General features: G+C 46.2%; 2 protein-coding genes across 2 annotated transcripts in view; one reads left to right on the top strand and one right to left on the bottom strand.

Moving 5' to 3' along the window:
* Positions 1 to 489: 489 nt before the first annotated feature.
* On the top strand, positions 490 to 11,138 carry AQP6 (aquaporin 6). The gene is made up of 4 exons (XM_048490332.1): positions 490 to 888; positions 4,044 to 4,202; positions 4,927 to 5,007; positions 9,221 to 11,138. The coding sequence occupies exons 1-4, from the start codon at positions 526 to 528 to the stop codon at positions 9,428 to 9,430; spliced, it is 813 nt and encodes a 270-aa protein (XP_048346289.1). The 5' UTR covers positions 490 to 525; the 3' UTR covers positions 9,431 to 11,138.
* An 8,333-nt stretch (positions 11,139 to 19,471) lies between these two features.
* The window catches only part of LOC125427872 (aquaporin-2-like), a 43,148-nt gene continuing 40,682 nt past the window's right edge, over positions 19,472 to 21,937 (bottom strand). Inside the window, exons 4-5 of the mRNA XM_048487434.1 lie at positions 21,123 to 21,203; positions 19,472 to 19,657 (exon numbers count right to left, since the gene is read on the bottom strand). Of these exons, the coding sequence (XP_048343391.1) occupies positions 19,472 to 19,657; positions 21,123 to 21,203 (267 nt within the window). The remainder of the gene's footprint in view (positions 19,658 to 21,122; positions 21,204 to 21,937) is intronic.

Genomic DNA, 21,937 nt, shown 5'->3' with positions numbered 1-21,937 from the left:
CCTTGCAGTTGAGAAAAGCAGGATATAAATCCAAACTCCTCCTCCTCCTCTTCTATCACTATAATAGCTGAAAAAGCTTTGGCGGCCTGGGGAGAGGTGGGGGATTTGGCTGTTGCTGGAGGGGAGGCCAGCCACATGGAGCCCTCATTACCCTTCTCCTGTATCAGCAGCCACAGCAGCAGTGGGGAAACTTCACAAACCTGTCCCCAGTGGAAAGACCCTGTATCTCTTTCAGAGAAAGTTGTCCCCATCCCCTGTCATCAAGGCCCACAGCTGCTGCTGCCATGTCTGGACACTCAGGAAGTGACATTTTGTTGGCCCTGAGTTCCCATCCTTTTAGGAGTGTGGGCAGTGCCATGTAAGGAGGTGGGTAGGAAACACTGCAGTGAGGTCACCACATTTCCTGGTGCAGCTTGATGGTGTAATCCGAGTCATTTAAATAGTGCTTCTTTGGGCCTCACCCAGCAAGGAAAGGGCAAGAAGCAGGGATTGGAGATGTTCTCACACTCCTGAGCTCTTGGCAAGATGTGGAAGGAACTGTGCACGGTGTCCTTTTATCGGGCTGTCTTCACTGAGTTCCTGGTCACGGCTATCTACGTTTTCTTTGGCGTGGGCTCCACACTCCCCTGGCCGGTGAACACCCCCTCCATCCTTCAGATCGCCATCACTTTCAACTTGGCTGCAGCCACCGCTGTCCAGATTGCGTGGCACTCAAGCGGGGCTCACGTCAACCCAGCGGTGACCGTGGCCTTCCTGTTGAGCTCTCGCGTTTCGTTGGCCAAGGCTGCCTGCTACGTGGCTGCCCAGCTGGTGGGAGGCATTGCCGGTGCTGCCACACTTTACGGTGTGACTCCTGGGAATATTCGAGGAAATTTAGGCATTAATACGGTACGTCCTCATCCACTAGCTTTGGAATGTGCGTTATTGTTGGAAAGGATTCTAGTGGGACTGTCGGGGCAGGACTCTGGGGCAGAAATCTGCAGCGTTGATGATGGGCTCAGCCATGGCTCCCCAAAAATCCAGCTGTGGGTTATAGGCCTATGGAGCACAGGGTTGCTTACTTCTGAATAAATGTGCATGAAATCAGGTTATGCCATGCAGTTTCTATGTGGTGGGATGGAATGTGACAAATTGACTGAAATGTTCATTCTCTACTTCCCATTTAAAGTACGCATTGCCGCTGAAAGAACCGAGGGTCTAACATTATCTAACTGGAAGTACGTATAAGATTGCAGAGCAGGGAGGAAAGCTACTCTTTTTCAGGAGTTCAGTAGCATCTTAGAGGCTAAATTTATTCTGGTATAACCTTTTGTGAGTCAGAGCTCACTTCAGTAGAAGCTCTGGAAAGAAATCCATCAGACTGATTTAGATGCATAACAGAAACATGTGGGGGTTGTTGTGTATATACACCAGCCTGATGGATTGGTACTCGTGTGCATCAGATGAAGTGAGCTCTGACTCACGAAAGCTATTCAGGCGGGAAGTTCAGAACTTCTGCCCTCAAATCCAAATACTTTTGCCTAGTTGGCTTCTTTGCCCCATGACCCTCCAGAATGGGGAATGGAAATGATGAACAAAGTCCTGAAAATTCCATGCTGGAATTGAGCAGGTGAGAAGAGAACAATGTTGTAGCCTAAAATAAAACAAGGCTCTATATTAAGGTTGTTTTGTCACAATGTAGCCAGGCTGGCACAGAGATCTGAGCGGAACAATCTGCTGAGCCTCACTGCCATCCTGGGCGATCCACTTTATACTTACTTATTTAGATCATTTATGACCCTGCTTTTCTCCATGGTAAGGAGCCAAAGTGGTTTACAAGAGTCTCTAATTTAAAGAGACAAGCAAAACATCATCAATAAACCAAGCAGGAAAAACGTGAAACCATGTCTTGGGCAGTTCTGAATTCAGCAGCCATGGGCCCACTCACTGGCCACAGGCTAAGGTCCAAGAGCCCTTTGACGCTTGCCTTTTGACTTACACTAAAAGGCTTGTGTCTCTGGCCACGATCAGTCTTTATATCTGCAAGCAAGCAGGAAACGGAAACCCAGCTGAGATGCTGTGCGGCTGTTCCTCAGTGATTCCTAGAGATGCCAGCTTTGGGGGGGGGGGAGATACCTGGAGATGGGGGGGGGGGCTGAGGAGGGTGAGGTTTGGGAAGGGGAAGGATTGCAATGAGGTATAATCCTGTAGAACAGGGGTGTCCAACTCTGGCGCTTCAGATGTTCATGGACTACAATTGGCCATGCCAGCAGGGGCTGATGGGAATTGTACTCCATGAACATCTGAAGCGCCAGAGTTGGACATCTCTGCGTAGAATCTACCTTCCAAAATGGTCATGTTCTCTAGGGGAAATGATCTCTGTCACCTGGAGATCAGTTGTAATCCCATGAGATCTCCAGCCACCACCTGAAAGTTATCACAATCGCTGTGGGGAGGTGCAGATAAACAGTAATCAAGCTAATACTGCACCTGTTGGCCTTCCCACTCAATCGACTGTATGCATGAAACAAATAAAAATGTATTCAGCCCACACTAAACTAGTGTGAGGTATATTATAAGCAAAACTCAGAATGAATGGAGTACTGGGCAAACAATGTTTTCTCATCTATGGCACTAAACTTACAACCTACGTGGGAAAAATGCAAACTTCTCACGCTGTCAGTAAAGAAAACAGTTGCATCTAAAAATCACTTAGAAGTGTAATAAACCACCTTCATGGAATAACAATGCAGGGGGGGAAAGTGCTTCAAAGCACCCTTCAAGCTGGCAAGTTACCAGTATAAACTTTGCTGTTGTATTCTTTAAGGCTTTAAGTACACTGAGTGCTAGAACAAATTATACAAAATATGAGTGCTAGACAAATTATACAAAATATGATAAGCAAATAAATCTGCAGGTTGGCACCTTAGTCATTCCCCTTCCAATGTGGTGTAGTGCTTAAAAGCAGGTGGATTCTAATCTGGAGAACCAGGTTTGATTCCCCACTCCTCCACCTGAGAGGCGGAGGCTTATCTGGTGAACCAGATGTGTTTTTGCATTCCTACATTCCTGCTGGGTGACCTTGGGCTAGTCACAGTTCCTTGGAACTCTCTCAGCCCCACCCACCTCACAAGGTGTCTGTTGTGGGGAGAGGAAGGGAAAGGAGCTTGTAAGCCACCTTGAGTCTCCTTACAGGAGAGAAAGATGGGATATAAATCCAAACTCCTCCTCCTCTTTTTCTTCTTCTTTGTTCTATATCTCAACTGACATCCATTTCTTTGGAGAAAATCTATTGGGTAAGCCCAGTGTTGAAGCATACTTCCCTTTCTAGGTCCCACTTCTCGCAAACATAGTCCGAACCACACAGAAGAGGGTTATTGATGCGGCAACCCTGTCTCCCTAATGAAAGGAATACTATCATGCGCAACACCTTATAGGAACAGAGCAGGGGGTGGGGCTTATACAAACCTATGGAGGGGCTACAATTGAGGGAAGTCAGGAAGGGGAATTTGCAGAGGTTTCTCAGCTCCTCCCTCCCCCCCCCCCCCACTTTTGATCCATCATTTGAGCACTGGACCCTTTCTCGACAATACATGACAACCTTGCTGTTTCTTACCAGGAAGATTGAGCCTAGACAGCTTTTGATTGTGTGCGTATTAGGGTGTTTTTAGTTCTAGTAGTGAAACCAAAATTCTCAGAAATATTCCTATTATAGTTCAGTTTAACCATGTTACCCTAGGGCAGGGGTCTGCAACCTGTGGCTCTCCAGATGTTCATGGACTACAATTCCCATCAGCTCCTGTTGGCAGGGGCTGATGGGAACTGTAGTCCATGAACCTCTGGAGAGCCACAGGTTGCAGACCCCTGCCCTTGGGATAAGGACTTTCTAATGAGCCAACCGTGCCTGCACTTAAAAGCTTTGAAGGCAGAAGGAAGTACTTCTGAGAAAGCAGGCACACAATTGAGCAGCAAGGCTCACTGTTTCTTTGAACTACTGCTTTAACCACAATTCTGTGGTAATTAAAAACTCCGACCTTTCCTTCCACTTTCTCCTCTTCCTCCAGCTGCAAAACAACGTCACCTCTGGACAAGCAGTGGGAGTGGAGATCATTTTGACCCTCCAGATGGTCCTCTGCTATTTTGCCTCCACTGACAGCCTCCGAAGTACTGGCTCTCCAGCTATCATGATTGGCATCTCGGTTTCATTAGGACACGTAGTTGGGGTGAGTAGAGGACACAGGGTCAGGTGAAATGGTACAGAGAGGAGAGGCAGTAACCCTGCCCAGTATCCTAGCCACACATGGCAAGGTTGATTATGTCCTGAAATTTCCAGGAAAATGGGAGGCCTGTCCAAATTCTTGCAAGCCTCAGGATTCTTGGTCTTGGGAATGGGGTGACAGCCGAAACCAACTAAGAGTCTTGGGAGCAGCAGTGGCATCGTGGTTAAGAGCAGGTGCCCTCTGATCTGAAGAACTGGGTTTGATTCTCTACTCTGCCACTTGAGCTGTGGAGACTTATCTGGGGAACTAGATTAGCCGGGGCACTCCAATACTCGCCAGTTGGTTGACCTTGGGCTAGTCACGGCTCTTTGGAGCTCTCTCAGACCCACCCACATCACAGGGTGTTGGTTGTTGGGGGGGGGGAGGAAAGGAGATTGTAAACCCCTTTGAGTCTCCTTACAGGAAAGAAAGGGGGGTATAAATCCAACTCTTCTTCTTCTTGTCTTCAGAAGTGGATCAACAGTGGCAAAGAGAAGAAAGAAGAGCTGGGTGAGCAACAAAACCCTCTCCCCTCCAATTCTGAGGGCTTTTGTGGGGAACCTCTAAAATAGTTTGCTGTTGTTCCAGATTGTGTCTAGACTGCTCCATGAGCCTGTTGAAAGGTTGCCCACTCCTAAGCTACATGAACCTCAAATGTTGACTCCATTTTCCAATTTCTTCTTTCTAGAGATACTTCACCAGCTGTTCCATGAATCCAGCTAGATCTTTTGGTCCTGCAGTCATAGTCCAGCGCTTTCCTGACCATTGGGTAAAATCTTCCTTCTTTTCCACTATCTTCTCATAACCTGAACTAGGAAGGGAAAATTAGGGGGTGTAGATCTAGCCAGCCCTGACCTGGCTAGCTAGGGTAGCCTGATCTCATCAGATCTCAGCAGCTAAGCATGATTAGAAAGAAAGGGGTTGCCCTTCAATACCTATGAGAGATGAGTAGCATTGGAGTGTTGTGGGGTTTCCGGGCTGTCTGGCTGTGTTCCAATAGCCCTTTCTCCTGACATTTCGCCTGCATCTGTGGCTGGCATCTTCAGAGGATCCTGCCAGCCATAGATGCAAGCAAAACACCAGGAGAAAATGCTATTGGAACATGGCCATATAGCTTGGAAATCGCACAACACTCCAGTGATTCTGGCCGTGAAAGCCTTCAACAATACATTGAATGTCTCTATGGGGAGAAATTGTTCCAAAACACAAAAGGAGCAGCACTGTCCAGCATAAGTTACATCTTGTTAATGTTGTGTTGAACCAGTTTGAGCTGACACCTGTCTGTGACCACCAGTGGTGTTTGTTGTGGTTTTGTTTGGGCCTGCCTTTGTTGATCTGTTTCCTTATTAGGTCAGGTGGGTATTGTAATTCCAACCATGTCATTGTAGATCCTGCAGGTGAGACTCTCTGTCTGAGGGCGCGAAACAGATGCAGCTGTAGTGTAGAGCTCGGCTCCAGACAACGGATCATTTGGTGCATTTAGGATGGTGACTGGAGGCATGTAAATGTGTTTGGCAATCAGCAGGTATAAGGTGGTTTTATGCTTCCATTATATATTTGTACAATGGTGTCTAGAAAATATATTTCTTGCTTGGGTTTGTTCACGGTTAGGTTGATGATGGTGTGAAAATTGCTGAAGGCTTGGTAAAATTTCTCCAGTGCTTCTTTCCCTTGTGTCTAAATGATGAAAATGTTATCAATAAACCTTGGATACAGGAGGGGTGTTAACAGATAGGAACTGAAGAAGTGTGTGTGTGTGTGTGGGGGGGGGGGTCCATGCAGAATCTTTTGTCCCTATAGCCTTGGGTGCATAGTGACTGGTGGTCAATGTGTTGTCTGATGGTGAGTGGAAGATATGGCAATTGTTCGGCTATAGACTGTAAATTGCAGTGTTGAGAAGAGGTTGCCTGTCCATCTATAATTTGTTCCAAGGTTTGATTAAAGTAATCCTTCAGATGCAGGCAGCAAAAAAAAAAATGCACAGAGGCAGGCAATCACAAATCTCTTCTGCATTTGTCTTGTCTTGAAAACCCTGTGGGGGTCACCATAAGTCTGTTGTGACGTTATGACAAAAAAAAAATCTATTCTAGCCATGTGGCCAGGATGGCCCAATAATACCTTGAGCAGTTGGATATGTGCTTCTGATTTCTTTGACTCGTTGATGGTAGACTGATGTGAATCTCAGTTGTGATTATTATATCACACTTCTTATATATGCAGAGTTTGCATGATAAAGAGACAGAGGCAGTTGCTTACTGAAAATAAAGTTTACTAACTATAAAAGTACGGAAGGGTAAACTTGGATACAAAACAAGAAAGTATCTTTCTAACTGGTTAGGTCCATTAGCTAGCTTCTGCTTGGCTATCATATGGCTAATAAACTACAAGAGAGAGAGAGACAGAGACAGAGAGAGAGAGAGAGAGAGAGAGAGAGCATGTGCAGAGAGTGACAAAGGATATATACAGAGGTGGGATCCAACCAGTTCTCACCACTTCTCTAGAAGTGGTTACTAATTTTTTCTGAGTGCCGAGAAGGGGTTACTAAAGCAACTTCCCTGCCCAATAGCGACTGGAGGTGCTTGTGTGCGGCGGCGCCACGGTTTGAATCCCACCACCATCGGAACCTGTTATTAAAAATTTTGGATCCCATCACTGGATATATACCAATTGTCTACGTGCAGAACTGCATGTATCTCACGTCGGGTCTGCTTGACCAATAGGGGTCAATTACCTGGTCACTGACTTCTGACCTCAGGGGTCAATTACCTGGTCACTGACTTCTGACCTCACTAATTAGCATGCACAACATTAACTCCTTCATTACTGGATTGTGTGACTGGCACTTGCCAAATGCCAACATAGACCCAGTTATATTTTTTAGACCTGTGTGAATGAACAGTAATAAAGTCCAGAGGAAAGGGTGTGTGGGTCAGTTGCGCTAAAGATCTGGGTGGAGAGTAAGATCTCTCCTCTTTTCCTTAATTACAATCTATTTTGAGGCTTGGGACCGATGACTTCAAAGCTTACCCCACTTGTGACTGGCTCCAGAATGAGACAGAAGGTGTATGACTACTGGGATGCAGCCATTGCAATAAAGTGTTAGCGTTCCCAGCAAAAACAATTATAGGCAAAGAAGCAGATTTTAATACATTCCTGCAGAGATGCCAATTGATTGGCTGAGTAGGCCACACATTTGCAAGACCAGATCTAGGGGGGTGAGGGGGCAGGTGCCCTATGCAATGGGCAGAGAGTGGACGGGAGCAGGAGGCCAGGGAGGCTCAAATGCCTGGAAGAGGTGGCTCTGTCTGCAGTGCATAACCCTGTTCCCATGATTAGGCTGCTGCTGGGAGATGGGGGGGGGGGGTTCCTTTACAAGGAAGAGATGGTTTGTTCTGCAGTGTGCATAACCCCTTCCCCTGATTAGGCTGCAGCTGCTGCTAGGAGGTGGGGGAGTTCCTGCCTGGAACAGATGGTTTGTTTTGCAGCACACATGCCCCATTCACCCAATCAGGCCGCTGTTGGGAGGTGGGGGAGGCTCAGTTGCCCAGCAGAAAAGGCTCATTATGCAGTGCACACAAACCGTTCCCCCAATTAGGCTGCTGCCAGGAGGTAACGGGGAAGGTAGAGGTGGGGCTGGTGACTATTATTGGTTTAGAATGCCTGATGTATTCCTCTTTTCCACCCTTGTGCTCTGTTGAGACACTCCAAGCCCTAGAGCAGCCCATCTCCCCTTCCCCTGCCCCTTTAGACATGCCCCCTCATCTGATAGGCTTGGCCTTTTCCAAAGGAGAAGGGGGTGTGTGTCAAAAACAGAGGGTTTGTTCATGTACGTTAAGTGCTATCAAGTTACTTCTGCCTTATAAATCAATGACCTCTAAAAACGTCTCCTTGTTAATAGCCTTGGCCTCCTTTATTGAGTCAATCCATGTCATAATGAGGTTTCCTCTTTTCCTACTCAACATTTCCAAGTATTATAGTCTTTTCCAGTGAGTCTTTTCAAAGAACAGTAGTTTCAGTTTAGTCATTTTACCTTCTAGCAGCATAATTAACAGACAAAGCTTTCCTTGGCCTGTAGATGGACTCTGTCTTGTCTGACCAGAAGGGGAAAACTTGAACAGACCCTTTTCCCACTTGAGGACCAGAAACCTGGGTCAGAGTGGGGTGGATGAGGCAGAGGAGGGTGGGCGGAGCAGAAGTTAAACGCGGTGAGACATTCAGAGGATTGGCTGGGAGGGATGGAGAGGGCACGGGTTCGAATCTCGGCCCCAGAAGAAAAGCCCGCCCACGCTTTCAGCAGCCAACCTCACGGGGCTGTCGTGGGGGGAGGGCGATGAAGCCCTGCCCACCTCAAGGAAATTACATCACCTGGGAGAAAATGAGTCCAGAGCGGGGGCCCGAGCAGGAAGGGGAGGGGCGTGTCTGCCAGACTCACTTGGCCTGTACTACCAGGCTGTGAAGAAGCATGAAGAATGTTTGATGTTTCCCATGTCAAAATTATGTGTGCTATATTTTTTTAAATGTCCAGGAAGTGGCTAAGCTAAAAACCTTTCTCCTCGGGTTGGGCTTTTATGCATGCAGAGGGGAATAGAAGAATATTCAAACATTATAGGTGGATAAAGTCAAGTAATTATTCGTTAATAGTTAATCAAGGTAATAAAAGAGTTTTTGATTAGAATTATATATATAAAGAAAAAATACGTATATAATATATGGGAGGTGTCATTTTGTAGATCTGGCTCTGCAAATTTGATTGTATTCATGGAAAACTATGGACTTTGAAGCTAATTTTTGGCAGGGATGGACCCTAATGAAGCGAGGACACTCCTAAGCAAGGAAGCAAACTAGATTCCAGAGCATCTGGATCAGGGCCCCGGGCTTGTTTTATTCTCCTTTACTGGAACCAATCCATGTTTGTCAGGAATATGTGCTAATATTGACACTGATCTTTTCTCACCATGATCTTGTTCTCTCTCTCTTTCCAGGTATTTTGGGTGGGGCCCTTAGCAGGTGCGATCGTGGCATCTCTGCTTTATAACTTCGTTATTTACCATGACCCAAAGAGCTTTACACAGAGACTAGCTATTCTCAAGGGCAGCTATGATATAGAACGCTTGGAGAAAGATGGGAACAAGAAGATTGAATCAATATCAATATCACTGCCCAACAATATCACTACAGTAGAAAGACTGTAGGCGCCTAGAACCCTGTGTAAAAGGGCACTGATGGCCCCTTCTGTTGTCACCAAAGGCTCAAACGAGAGACTAAAACTTATAGGCGGATTATTCCATCCATGGCCACTAGAGGGCTCCAAGTGCCTTTCTCTGGACTCTCACAATAGCGGATGCATCTTCTGATATATCTGCATTGACATGTTCCAGATCTTCAAAGAGACTTTGAGCAAGAGAGACAGAGGCTAGCAGGAGCAGCTGATACTTGGTGCCATATTGCTGAAGGAGGTCTGACACCTCTTATGGAGTTGAAAGGGCAGAGGGCAGCAGTTTGGAGGGCCACGACTTCTTTCCCAAGGAGAATGTGAACTGCTGCTAAGAGTGACAATGATCATGTACAGCAGCTGTGTCAAGGCTCAATCCTGCATTCATAAATGCAGAACATCCAGAGTGTAAATAGTAAATACTAATAGGAAAGGATCGGCTGCTGATGGTTCTTTCACAGGCAAATGGGTCATTTCACCAGTGCAATGTCACAATTCTGTATAAATCCCTGCTAACCCATACAGTACAAAGTCATAAGCAAGGCTCTCGGATGGTCTGATGTGACAGCTTCATTGGCACTGTCATCTGCCCCCCCTCGCCCCCCATGTTCCTGATTAAAAACCCAATGTACTTCCAGAAGGAGCTTTTCTCAGTGGAATAGCATGACTCATCCCAGCAGCGGAGCGTGGGGTGGGGTGGGGTGGGGTGTCATTCCCGAGTTTAAACCTTTGCTGCGTGCAACACAGAAGAACTGAAGAAGGAGCCTCTGCTGGATCTCCTCTTCAACTCAGTAAAAGACACCCCCCCCCCCTTGCATGCAGAGTCTTGATCTCGGCATCATCTAAATTTATGACTTGAGCAACCAAAGGATTTTGTGACTGTCCTTCCCTCCAAGTTCCCACTTAATGACAACCTGAGCACAGAAAAGAACATGCATTTGATGACATAATGGTGTGAAGAGAGTGACAACTACCCAGGCGTAGAAGGGTAATAGGAAAATCTTCATGGAGGGTCAGACCTATCATCAGTCAAGATGCCAAATTCAAGGATACCGTCATGCTCTTGGGTTGTACTAAGAAATGGTTCCTGGATCAGAGTGGACTGCTGAGTGATCTCTATTGAGTGGAAATGGGCTGCAATTTGGAACTAGGCTGAAGGGGGCAGTCAAAGCCAGGCCATTCTCCCCTCCCCAACTGGAGTACCATCACTCCAATGATGTCCATGATTTGTGTTTCTTTCCTTGTTTTGCTCCTATAAATGAATGGCTGCCATTCACTCCTATGGAAGGGGGAATGAAATTGAAATACTGCCATTCAGGACAATGCTGCCTCCTAATCAGGGGTTGCGGTCAGAAAGACAATAATCACTGGAACGCTTAGACCAATGGATGATTTGCATGAGAATAACGAGTGTCTTACGAAATCCATACAAAAGTTTCACCATCATATGTTCATAGATTGTGTATAGATTCCAAGAAGTTCAGAGCCACACTGTTAAAGCACAGATGGGGATTAAATCTGAAATAAATGTGTTTCCCTTTGGACAAAATCAGTCCTAATACACACTGGATGAGATTCTAAGATGCCCAGTGCTTGAAAGTTACCATCTGACAACCAGTATTTGGGATTTGATAATTTTGCATTGATATTTGACTGCCACGCATACAGTACAATCCCAAAGAGTGTTTTGAAATAAAGTCCTTTGAAGTCAAATTACTTAGAAAGGAGAAACTTTGCTTAGTATTGCAGTGCCAATATACCAAATATTTTCGTTTTTACAGTATCCTTCACACACTTGTGAGCTTACACAAACCAGGAGCAGAGGCGTAGCAAGGGGGGGAAGTGCCCGGTGCACTGGTGCGTCCCCTGCCCCTGCCACACCCCCACAGGAGTGCGCACCTGGTGCATCACGCACCCCCCTGTTCCCCTTGGAGCTACGCCTCTGACCAGGAGTACATCAGTGCTGCCAAACCAATTTTTTTGGGGGGGAAGGGGATTAATTGGGGGCATCCAAAGGGTGAGTTTTCATAATTATCCAATTTTCATTGTTGCTGGAATAGACTTGCAGCTTTCTAGCTTCTTTCAGGTATTTTTACTTCTTGGAAAGAATAGGAATAGCGCTAATTCTGTTGCTGATACTGGTGAAGAAGTATTTTCTTTGGTCTGGACTGAATCTACTTTCTATTACTTCGTTGAGTGCCTACATGCTGGGACAAAAAAATCTCTTTATCCAGCATGGTGTCATGGTTAAGAGCAGGAGGACTCTAATCAGGAGAACTGGGTTTGATTCCCCAATGCTCCACATGAGCAGCAGACGCTAATCTGTTTCCCCACTCCTACACCTGGATATTGCTGCGTGACCTTGGGCTAATCACAGTTGTCTCAGAACTCTCTCAGCCCCACCTACCTCCCAAGGTGTTTGCTATTGGGAGAGAACTGGAAGGAGTTTATAAGATGCTTTGAGACTCCTTGTGGTTGAGAACAGTGGGGTATAAATCCAAACTCTTCTTCTTCTTCTTCTTCCATGAGTTGGTTGACGAGTAATTTTCCAGTGTGCTAGTCCCTTTTGAGATTACCCACACAATGCTCATTTCCACACTGAAATACTGACACACTTGCTGATCTTTCATTTCCTGCCAACGTCAGTGTTCTCAGAAATCTGCTCTTCTGTAGCCCCTAGTGATTGCCAACAAAGGCTGCATCCAAACTAGGTGGATCTCGGGCCACCACCTGCCGAATCTTTCGCTTCTGGGGAAGGTAATTGAGAGTGGTGCTGGAGCAGCTTCAGGGTTTTCTGAGGACGATCGGCCTTGATCCTCTCCAGTCCGCTCGTGTTGGCATGGGACGGAGACTGCTCGCCGCTGTCACAGATATCAGCCTCAGATGCAGCTTGACCGGCGGATCGGCGCTGCTGGTGTTAGATCTCACCGCAGCCGCTTGATGGTCGACTACTTATCTTGACCCAATCAGCTGGCTGCTTCCAAAAGCGGGTACTGTCCCAATGGATTGCCTTCGTCATTCGGACCGAGTCAGCAGTGGTGGGACCGAAGCCTGGGAGGTGCTGCCCGCCATTAAGGTAGCCTCAGGGAGCTGTTGTCCCCGCTGTTATTTAACATCTATGCTGCACTTCGTCAGCTAGTAATGGAGCTTTGGCTGAGTGCTACTGTATGCTGATGATACCCAGCTCATTCTGTCGATGGAGGGGAGCAGACGCCTCTGCAGCTCTACAGCATTGTTTGGAGTATGCTGCTGGCTGGTTGATGCAGAGCAGGTTAAAACTGAATCCAGCTAAGACGGAAGTCCTTTGGCTAGGTCGAAGCGGAGTTTCCAGCCGCCGTGGAGGAGGGGGTCTCATTGGCACTGCCCCCCTCAGTTCAGAAGCCTGGGGGTCCACCTGGATTCGCTCTTCTATGGAGACCCAGGTGGGCCCATGTAACCCGGGTTATGCTTTTCTCCATCTTCAACATCGGGCGGCTGGTCTGCTGGCTGGCCCTTCCCTCTCCCAGGTGGCGGATCTGGCTACAGTGATTCATGAACGTCACCTCCAGGTTAGACTATTGCAACTCTCGCCTATCGGCTCACTTTGAGACTGATCCGAAATTGAAACTGGTCCAGCATGCGGCTGCTCGCTCTGCTCACCGGTGGTGCCTCTAGAGATCACATCACTGCTGCACTGGCTCGCACTGGCTCCCTGAATTCAATCGCCTTTCAAGGTATTGGTGTTAACCTTTAAGGCCTTACGTCTGGGACTCCTCGTACCTTAGGGACCGCCTGGCCCCATATGTCCCACGGCCGGTCTCTGCTCGCAGCTACCCACTGGAGATCCCCGCCTCTATGATGGTTGGTTTTCCACCAGGGCCAGGGCTTTACTGCCCTGGCCCCTGCCTGGTGGGAATACTCTTCTCCGTTGTCCCACCTGGCAAGGGACCTACAAGAGTTCCGCAGGGCCTGTAAGACTGAGTTATTCCGCCGGGCTTTTGGGGAGGCCGGCTGCTGATAGGTGCCCATTAACATTAACAACTAAGATCCGCTGTCCCCCCCCTAGGGGAGTTGGGGAGCTAATAGCTGAACGCCATCTGTTTTAATTGTTTCTGAATTAGGAGCGCTGTTTTTAACTGATGAATTTTTAGTATTTTATTTGTTACCCACTTGTTGTATTATGATGTGAACCGCCCTGAGCCCTCTGGGGGAGGGCGGTATAAAAGTGGAATAAATAATAATAATAATAATAAATAACTTGCTGGCTACTGAACTATCACTGCACCATAACAATAATTGGCCACTGGATTTCCCTGTGTGGACAAAACATTCCAGCTCTGAATGACTGCTGAAGCAGAACAGTAGCACAAAATCCCATAATATGTGTGGATGCAGCCAAGTTTGATTGCTTAAATGGGCCAGTGCAGGTAAAACATTCACATGAATGCATAGGATATTTATAAGAATTATTCCTTTACTTTCTTATTATGGTTTAGCTTTGCTCTGAAACAAATACAGCCCTTCCTAAAATCCATGCCATCAGTGTCAAATGGGAGAGGTGCTCTTGCTTTTGACAGCGGCCCAGTACTGGAAGTTGTTTCACGACCTGTGCCCCACAGTCTCTCATCCTTCACTTTGCGGATTTTCCCCTTAATTATGATGCCATCTTCCTAGGGACAGGTTTTGCTCTAAAGTAAAATTTCAGTCAGCCAATTTGACAACAAAAATGGCTCAGGGACAGAGGAACATTCTGATTGCAGACATTTATCTCTGGACACAAATACACCAGCTGTCGAGTTCATTTGGATCATGTAACACCAGTGACAGGCCATTCCCTAGGAATTATTCGGGAAAAGGCCTTTAGTGTGTTTGGCTTTTCCTTAAACCTTCCTTCTACATCTAGAGAATGTCATGGTGGGCTTACCCTGTGTTTGAGTCATTCCCATAAAAATGTTCCCATAAAAGAGCAACAGTGGCGTAGTGGTTAAGAGTAGATGTACTCTAATCTGGAGGAACCGGGTTTGATTCCCCGCTCTGCCAATTGAGCTGTGAAGGTTTATCTGGGGCAGGGGTCTGCAACCTGTGGCTCTCCAGATGTTCATGGACTACAAATCCCAACAGCCCCTGCCAGCATGGTCAATTGTCTGATGGGAATTGTAGTCCATGAACATTTGGAGAGCTGCAGGTTGCAGACCCCTGGGGAATTCAGATTAGCCTGTGCACTCCAACACACACCAGCTGGGAGACCTTGGGCTAGTCCAGGGGTAGGGAACCTTTAACACTCAAAGAGCCATTTGGACCCATTTTCCATGGGAAAAGAAAACACTTGGAGCCGCAAATAATTTTTGACATTTAAAATAAAGATAACACTGTATATATTGGGTTTTTTTACCTTTTACTCCACTCATTCTGAGAAGCGCATGGATGCGCCCGCCCTGCTGCCTGCAGGGCAGGCAAGGATGGGAGCCAGTGGCTCTGACCTTGCCGGCCGCCGGGAAAAGCACCGCACCCCGCTTTCGAACGGGAGTGGAAGCGAGAGGGGAAGCCTGTGGCACTGCCCAGCCCGGCCACGGGCAATTGATGTGCCTGCCCCTGCTGCCTCGCAGAGGCGGGCAAGGATGAAGCCGGCGGCTTTCGGCCTTGCCGGCCACCGGGAAAGTGCCGCCCACCGGGCTCCAACGGGGCGGGCGAGAGTGGGGGAAGCCCATGGCACAGCCCAGCCATCCGCCCGGGCAGTTGGTGTGGTACTTACGCCCTGCCACTTGCAGGGGGCAGGCAAGGATGAAGCTGGCGGCTTGGCTGCCGTGGAGCCGCCAGTGCAAGGGCAGAAGAGCTGCTTTATCGCGGCTCTCGAAATGCCAGGTTTCCCTACCCCTGGGCTAGATCAGCCAGCTCCTACGGGAGCTCTCTCAGCTCCCACCCACCCTCACAGGGGTGTTTGTTTGTGAGGGGGGAAGGGAGAGGAAGGAACAGGGGCGTAACAGAGGCAGCTCTTCTTGGAGCAGAAGAGCTGTAGCCCTGGAGCAAAACCTGGGATTGGATGCCCCCCCCCCATGTAGAGCGGCCACCCTCCACCACAACCTATATCAGCACCAATATTTCTCAGCATATCATCAAGGAGACTGTCTCCTTATGCTACTCCCCAAGTTTGGTGAGGAGTTTGGTTCAAAGGAGTCCAAAGTTATGGACTCCCAAAGGGGGTGCCCATCCCCATTGGCTGTTTCCAATGGGAGCTAATAGGAGATGGGGGCTACGGTTTTGAGGGTCCTTAATCTTTTGCCCTCCTGGTAGAACCAAACTGCACCAAACTTGGGGGGGTGCCATCATTTCTGGCAGTAGATGATACCTCTGAAAATTTTGGTGCGATACATCCAAAAAATGCACTCCCTGCAGGAACATCCCACAGAAATTTGCCCAAGAATCTTTTGTTCTGGATTGAGTTTTTTTCTGCATTGCTGTCAATGGGGGTTGTACAGGCTGTGGGGGCAAATTTCCTTGAAGGCACAGTCTCCAAAACTTTCCAGGGTCTCATCAGGAGACTGCCCTAATGATACCCCCCTAAGTTTGGTGCAGTTTGGTTCAGGGGGGCCAAAGTTATGGACCCTAAAAACTGTAGCCCCCATCTCCTATTAGCTCCCATTGGAAACAATGGGGGATAGGGGCACCCCTTTTGGGAGTCCATAACTTTGGACTCCCTGAGCCAAACCTCACCAAACCTGGGGGGTAGCATAGGGACAGTCTTCTGATGATACGCTGAAATTTTGGTGCCGCTAGCCTAAAAACTACGCCCCCTGCAGGCCAAAAATGGAAAACCACTAAAATACCCAAAAACGAACCCAGCATTTTGATGCCCCCCACAAGGTGATGCCCTGGGCAGCTGCCCATCTTGCCCAAAGGGCATTACACCAGTGGAAAGGAATTTATAAGCCCATTTGAGTCTCCTACAGGAGAGAAAGGCAGGATATAAATCCAATTTTTCTTCTTCAGTATCCCTGAAATTTATTTTTTCATATGTTCATTTTTTAACACTGTATATTATCTAAGGTATGAACCAGCTAATGCCAGGTTCTTCCTTGCATCCATGGCAGATTGCTATTATCCCTATTTGGGGACGTTCATTATCAGTCATTCCATCTCTAGTACTATTCAGGAGCACCAACAGGATTTTCTAGACTCGGTACTGGAAGGTGTTGCCTGCATGTCACCCCAGGAGACTGTCCCATTGAAATGTCTTTCCCCCAAGTCCCAATACATAGTAATTTGACCCCCGAAGTGGTTGCAAAAACAGGCTGAAGTGAGTGAGAATTCCCACCTGCCTCTATACAAGAGACCAGTCAGAGTTCAGAACAATTCCCTCCATATCCCAGGAAGCTCCTACAGAAGAAGCTGCCGATGCCAGAGCTGCTAGTCAGTCACTGCAGGCACTGCCCAACTGGGAAATGCAAGGGGGCGATACCTCCTCTCACCCTGCGTGCACAGCCCCTTCTCGAGGTGACCGGTCATTGGAACTGTGCTGCGGAGGGGAAGTCTAGGCCTGACGGAACAGGTCTGACTGTATTTCTCCACTAGCAGGTGTGAGGTGTCTGCCTTTTTAGAATTGGTGTGTATTATTTATATTTATTTATTTAATATTATTTCGCTCTAGCGCTGTGCTATGAATGGCACAGAAGAAGTTCTTGCCCAAAAGAGATTATGGTATCTATTAAATAAACAACAGAACTGTGAAGGCAAGATGTTTAACTGTCCAACGAGCAGAGGGAAGGGAGTGAATCAGCTGACACTGGAAGAGAAACTGGTGAGAACTGAGTAAGCGAATGCACTGTTAAATAAGTGGATTTTAAGGAAGTGAAAGAATTTTCACACAAAGAGCATGGTGGGCTTCTTCAGCCACAGAGAAGCTGTGAGGACATACAGGAGGAAGTGGAAGACCACCAAGTAAGGACCAAAGCAGAAATGGCTCCTCCTTGCAGAATCTCTAAATGCCTTTCTAAGTATCACCAGTTCATGTGCTCTGAATACCAGCCCATCTAGCAGGCTAGAGATTCCATCGATAAAGAGATGTGAGCAGAGGTGGGATCCAGCAGGTTCTCAAGAGTAGGTTACTAATTATTTGTATGTGCCGAGAGGGGGTTACTAATTGGTGATTTTGCCACGTAATTTTTGCCTTAGTTACGCCCCTCCTCTCAGCAGTAGCGCGCAGAACTTGAAGCAGTCTAGCAGGAGGTGCACCAGCGCAAGGCTTGTGCAGCAGCACCTGAGCTCATGCGATGCATTTGTTTCCGGCCCAAGAGTTTCAAGGACTGGTCATGAGCAGCTTCGCGTCCTTGCCACAGCCCCAGCCCAGGAATGCCCCGCCCCCGGAATGCCCAGCCACGTCCCCTTCGGTGCCTCCACCCAGCCCCATTGGCTACGCTTCACAGTTTGTTTGTTTATTTTTTCTATTAATTTTTTTTTTATTGTATAGAGTATTTATACATTTGTTACATTTAATATTTTTCTTTCATCTATACATTTTTTTCCATTTTCACCCCCCTCCCCCCTTCTCTTTATTGATTTTTTTTCATGCAAGCAGCAGGGAGGTTCATTCTTCTTTATTCTCTTTATTCCATGGCTCTTCTGTTAAATCAGGCTTCTTCAATCCATTCTTTATACACTGTCCATATCTTCTTCATAATATCTTCTATTTTTCTTTCCATAAAATATTTTTTTTGCCAGTCTCTTTCAAAATATCTCTAGCTGTATTTGTTCCCATATATATTCCAACCATCTTGAAACTGTCCATTTTTTATTATCTTTTCCAGCTCCAGCGCCAACACCAAGTGCGTGTGCTGCCTCTAATCATTATTTTATACATTGGTTCCAAACTTCCTATTCACTCTGAGTGTCGTTCTATTATCCCCACACAATTAATAATTCTTTATTTACATCAATTTTTTTACTTTTACCTGCCAGTCGATTTCTACATATTTTAAAAAATATTCTCCCAAAACTTTTTCACTACTTTGCATTCTATCCACATATGTATATAATATGCTCCTTTTTCTCCACAATGCCAACACTTTGGACTTAATCCTTTAATCATATAGGGTAGCTGTATTGGGGTTCTGTACCATTTAAGTATAACCTTTCTTTCTAATTCCACATATTTTTCAATCTTTATCTTCTTCATACTATCCATTATTCTTTCTATTTTTTCTTCATCTAAGAAATCATCTTTTCCCCATTTTTGTTTCAACGTTCTTATCATAAATTCTTTATCCTCTACTATATATTTGTAAACTACTCCTATAATCTTCCCTTTCATTGTTTAATGGAGTCTTAGCAATTGATTCATTATACATTCACCTTTTATTCTATTTTTCCTTAATTTTTCCCATAATCCTCTTATTGCCAGCCAATTCTCTCTCCCACCCAATTCTATTAAGTTTTGTAATGGTATAATTTCTCCTTCATGAACTAAAACAGATACTTTATGTATCCCTTCTTCTTTCAATTTTCTTATAAGTTTTTCACCTTCTATTCTAGTCACGCTCCCCACTGGGGCCCTATCCAGAATGCCAGGCATCCATTTACTTCTCCATTTTTCCCAAATATCCATATTCACTTTTCTTGGACCTATTACTTTATATGTAACATTTTTATGCTACGCCGCAGTTTGAATCCCACCACCATGGGAACCTGATACTAAAATGTTTGGATCCCACCACTGGATGTGAGCAAGGGTTGTGTTTGAACTACCCATCAGCAGCTTTGGGCAACTAATATATCCATCTGGATGACTTAGCAACAACCCATACCCTTTAGCCTATCTGCAGTGGACATTTGTTGTTCTTTTTCTTTCTTTAAGGTATCTGATATCAAGCCAGCAATTCTTGACTTCATACTAATGTACAATCTTACAGGTATATTGGAAATTATGGGGAATAGAATGACAGCTGAAAGAGACAAACATGCCCTTAAGGGCAGAGAGTAGAACATTTTTGAGTGGAATTTTCATTTCGCCTTTGATGAATCTGGAGGGTGCCCCAAGCCTTGAGGTATGTTAGAACTTCTCCACCAGTTCCACTGAGTACCTCCGATCATTCTTCTCAAGCCAATTGTCTTCGGGTCCATAGGTCCCTTTTAGGACTTCGATCCGCTCAGAAAGGCCTCTTGCATCTGGAGCAAGGATGAAATTATAGATCAGGGATGCTGTGATGCCACCAGCCAGAGGTCCTACCCAGAAGACCTAAAGAAGAGGGTTTAAAAATGGTTTACTTGCTCCCAAAGATTGTAGTATATGTAAAAACACCTCTTCCTTTCCTTGACCTGTAAATAATAGTATTTTGTGGGAATAGGGGCAATTTAACCAAGAACGTTCTGCTGGAGGAGTTGAACAGAGCATGACCAAATGGCCCCACAATTATCTTGAAATGTTCAGGGGAAGTTTAGTCATGCCTAGGTTTTCCTCTAGCATCATGCAGTGTGTTATGAACACAGACCTTTCCCAATATTTCTTGGTCATGCTACCTCTGGCCAAAGCTAGCTCCTTACACTACACACAAACACAGTTTGAGCATCCTACTTCAACCAATGCTGCAGTCAAAACCTCCATTTATCTTGGACACTGGGGAATATGCCTTTAAATGCTTTCAAAGTGCAGTTCTCAAAATTGGAGCCAGATAACATGTTGTTATTTGTTACTTGTGTGAGCAGAAAACAGCAACAATCTCATTGCTAAAGGGATGTTGAATGGGTCAAAGAGAAGCACTTCCTGGGGAGACAAGAAGAAAAGCCTGGAGTGTACAGTTAGTTAAGCCTGTCTGTTTAATAAAGTTGCGTTCTACTTTCTGCTACAGGCAAACATTGGAATCTCTCATTCCAGAGTGTCTGAGTGCCCAGATAACAATGCCGCTCTCACAGTAAGAACTATATACCATATTGTTATTTATATGTGCAGAAAACAGAATTTTTTATTCTGAATGTGACAACTTCCATTATATTTTATAATATGGTAATATAATAAATAAACCCTACCTAGCCTTTTTTCATCATCAAAAATGTATGTTAGCTATTGTAATATATGATATTGCTCAGGGAAAAAAGGATGTTTTGTGATACTTCAGTGATTCCACTCTCTCTGCCTTAGTGACTCGTGACATTTGCAGGTCAATCGTTTTTTCTCTGGAGCTGTGAATTCTGCCTACCAAGAATTCTGCTATCCCAGAATGATGGAGGGGTGAGCCAAGAGCCTCTGATCTTGCCAGCTTTGGTTGACTTTTCTCTCACTGGCTTCTAATTCATCATTTGAACATGCAGACAAATTAGACACTGAAAGTGAGTTCAAGAAGGATTTCCCAGAATAAGTGATGGAATAAACAGGCCCCTAAGATAAGTCCATGGCTCATACATCACTATCAACACTCGTTGTATTCATAAGCAACTGATTTTAATTAAGACACAGCCCAACTAGGAATTAATCCTGTCTGTATACAGCTCATTAATGCATTGGCCATTTATCCCCCTGCCAGGTCCTGAGGGGATAGTAATTCTCTCCTTTACTTTTACTTATTGGCCAAATCCTTGGGAATCTTGGCTCAAGGTCTAGATTGAATGTTCCTGCTATTTCTTTCCTCCAAGTGAACCTCTGTGAACATCATTTTGAAGGTTCAGCTCTAGCTTGTGTCAGATAGAAGACATAAGGATTCACTTACCCAGTGATCCTGGTAATTTCCCATGATGACTGCAGGACCGAGGGACCGTGCAGGGTTCATGGAGCAGCCAGTGAAATAGATCTGGGAGCCAATAAAGATAGATGCCTGTCATTATGGAAACTGCCTAGAGTTGTTGAAGCTACTCTACTGGCAAAAAGCTGGATAACTGGTAAAACTGATTACTAGCAGTGACTAGTCCAGTGTATATTTCGTCACTGTCCACCAAAAAATAAAATAAAAAATCTCTATTCTAGTCAAAAGCTGTTTCCGGAAACCAGTATATTGTAGAGTGCATAGATCAAATCCTGTTGATAGACACCAAAGTGTGAATTAGCTCTTGTGTCCTCCTGTTTGTTCCAATTCCTGGACCCAGTTGTTCTGTTGTCGAGAAAAGGAGGAAGTACAGAACCGGAGAGCTCCCAGAACAGCAAAAACTCCTTTTCCCCTTTTCTCAAGACAGCAGTGCTAATGTTGTCAGGAAAAGCACATGTTGTTTTCTGTCTCGGCTGCCTGCAGTGCCTGTTCCTAGGAAGTGGCCAACTATGGTTGCCAACTCCAATTTAGGAAATCCCTGGGGATTTGAGGGAGGTGCCTGGTGAGGGCAAAGTTTGGGGAGGGAGCTCAGCAGAAATGTAGTGACACTCTCAGGCCTTTATGCATGCAGTACTTACCCGGAGGCTGAAGAGGGGCAGGAGCAGAGCGAGGAGGAACGTGCGCCCCACGCCCCTGCCACACCCGCCCCGGAACGCCCCCGGAATGGCATTCTACGCCCCTGCCATGCCCCAGCCATGCCACTGCACAGGTGTGCACCCAGG

Source organism: Sphaerodactylus townsendi, linkage group LG03 (genome assembly GCF_021028975.2).
Source record: "Sphaerodactylus townsendi isolate TG3544 linkage group LG03, MPM_Stown_v2.3, whole genome shotgun sequence".
In the NCBI taxonomy this organism is placed as follows: Eukaryota; Metazoa; Chordata; class Lepidosauria; order Squamata; family Sphaerodactylidae; genus Sphaerodactylus; species Sphaerodactylus townsendi.
Note: the sequence above shows the minus strand (reverse complement) of the source record. Positions and strands in the feature narration are given on the sequence as shown.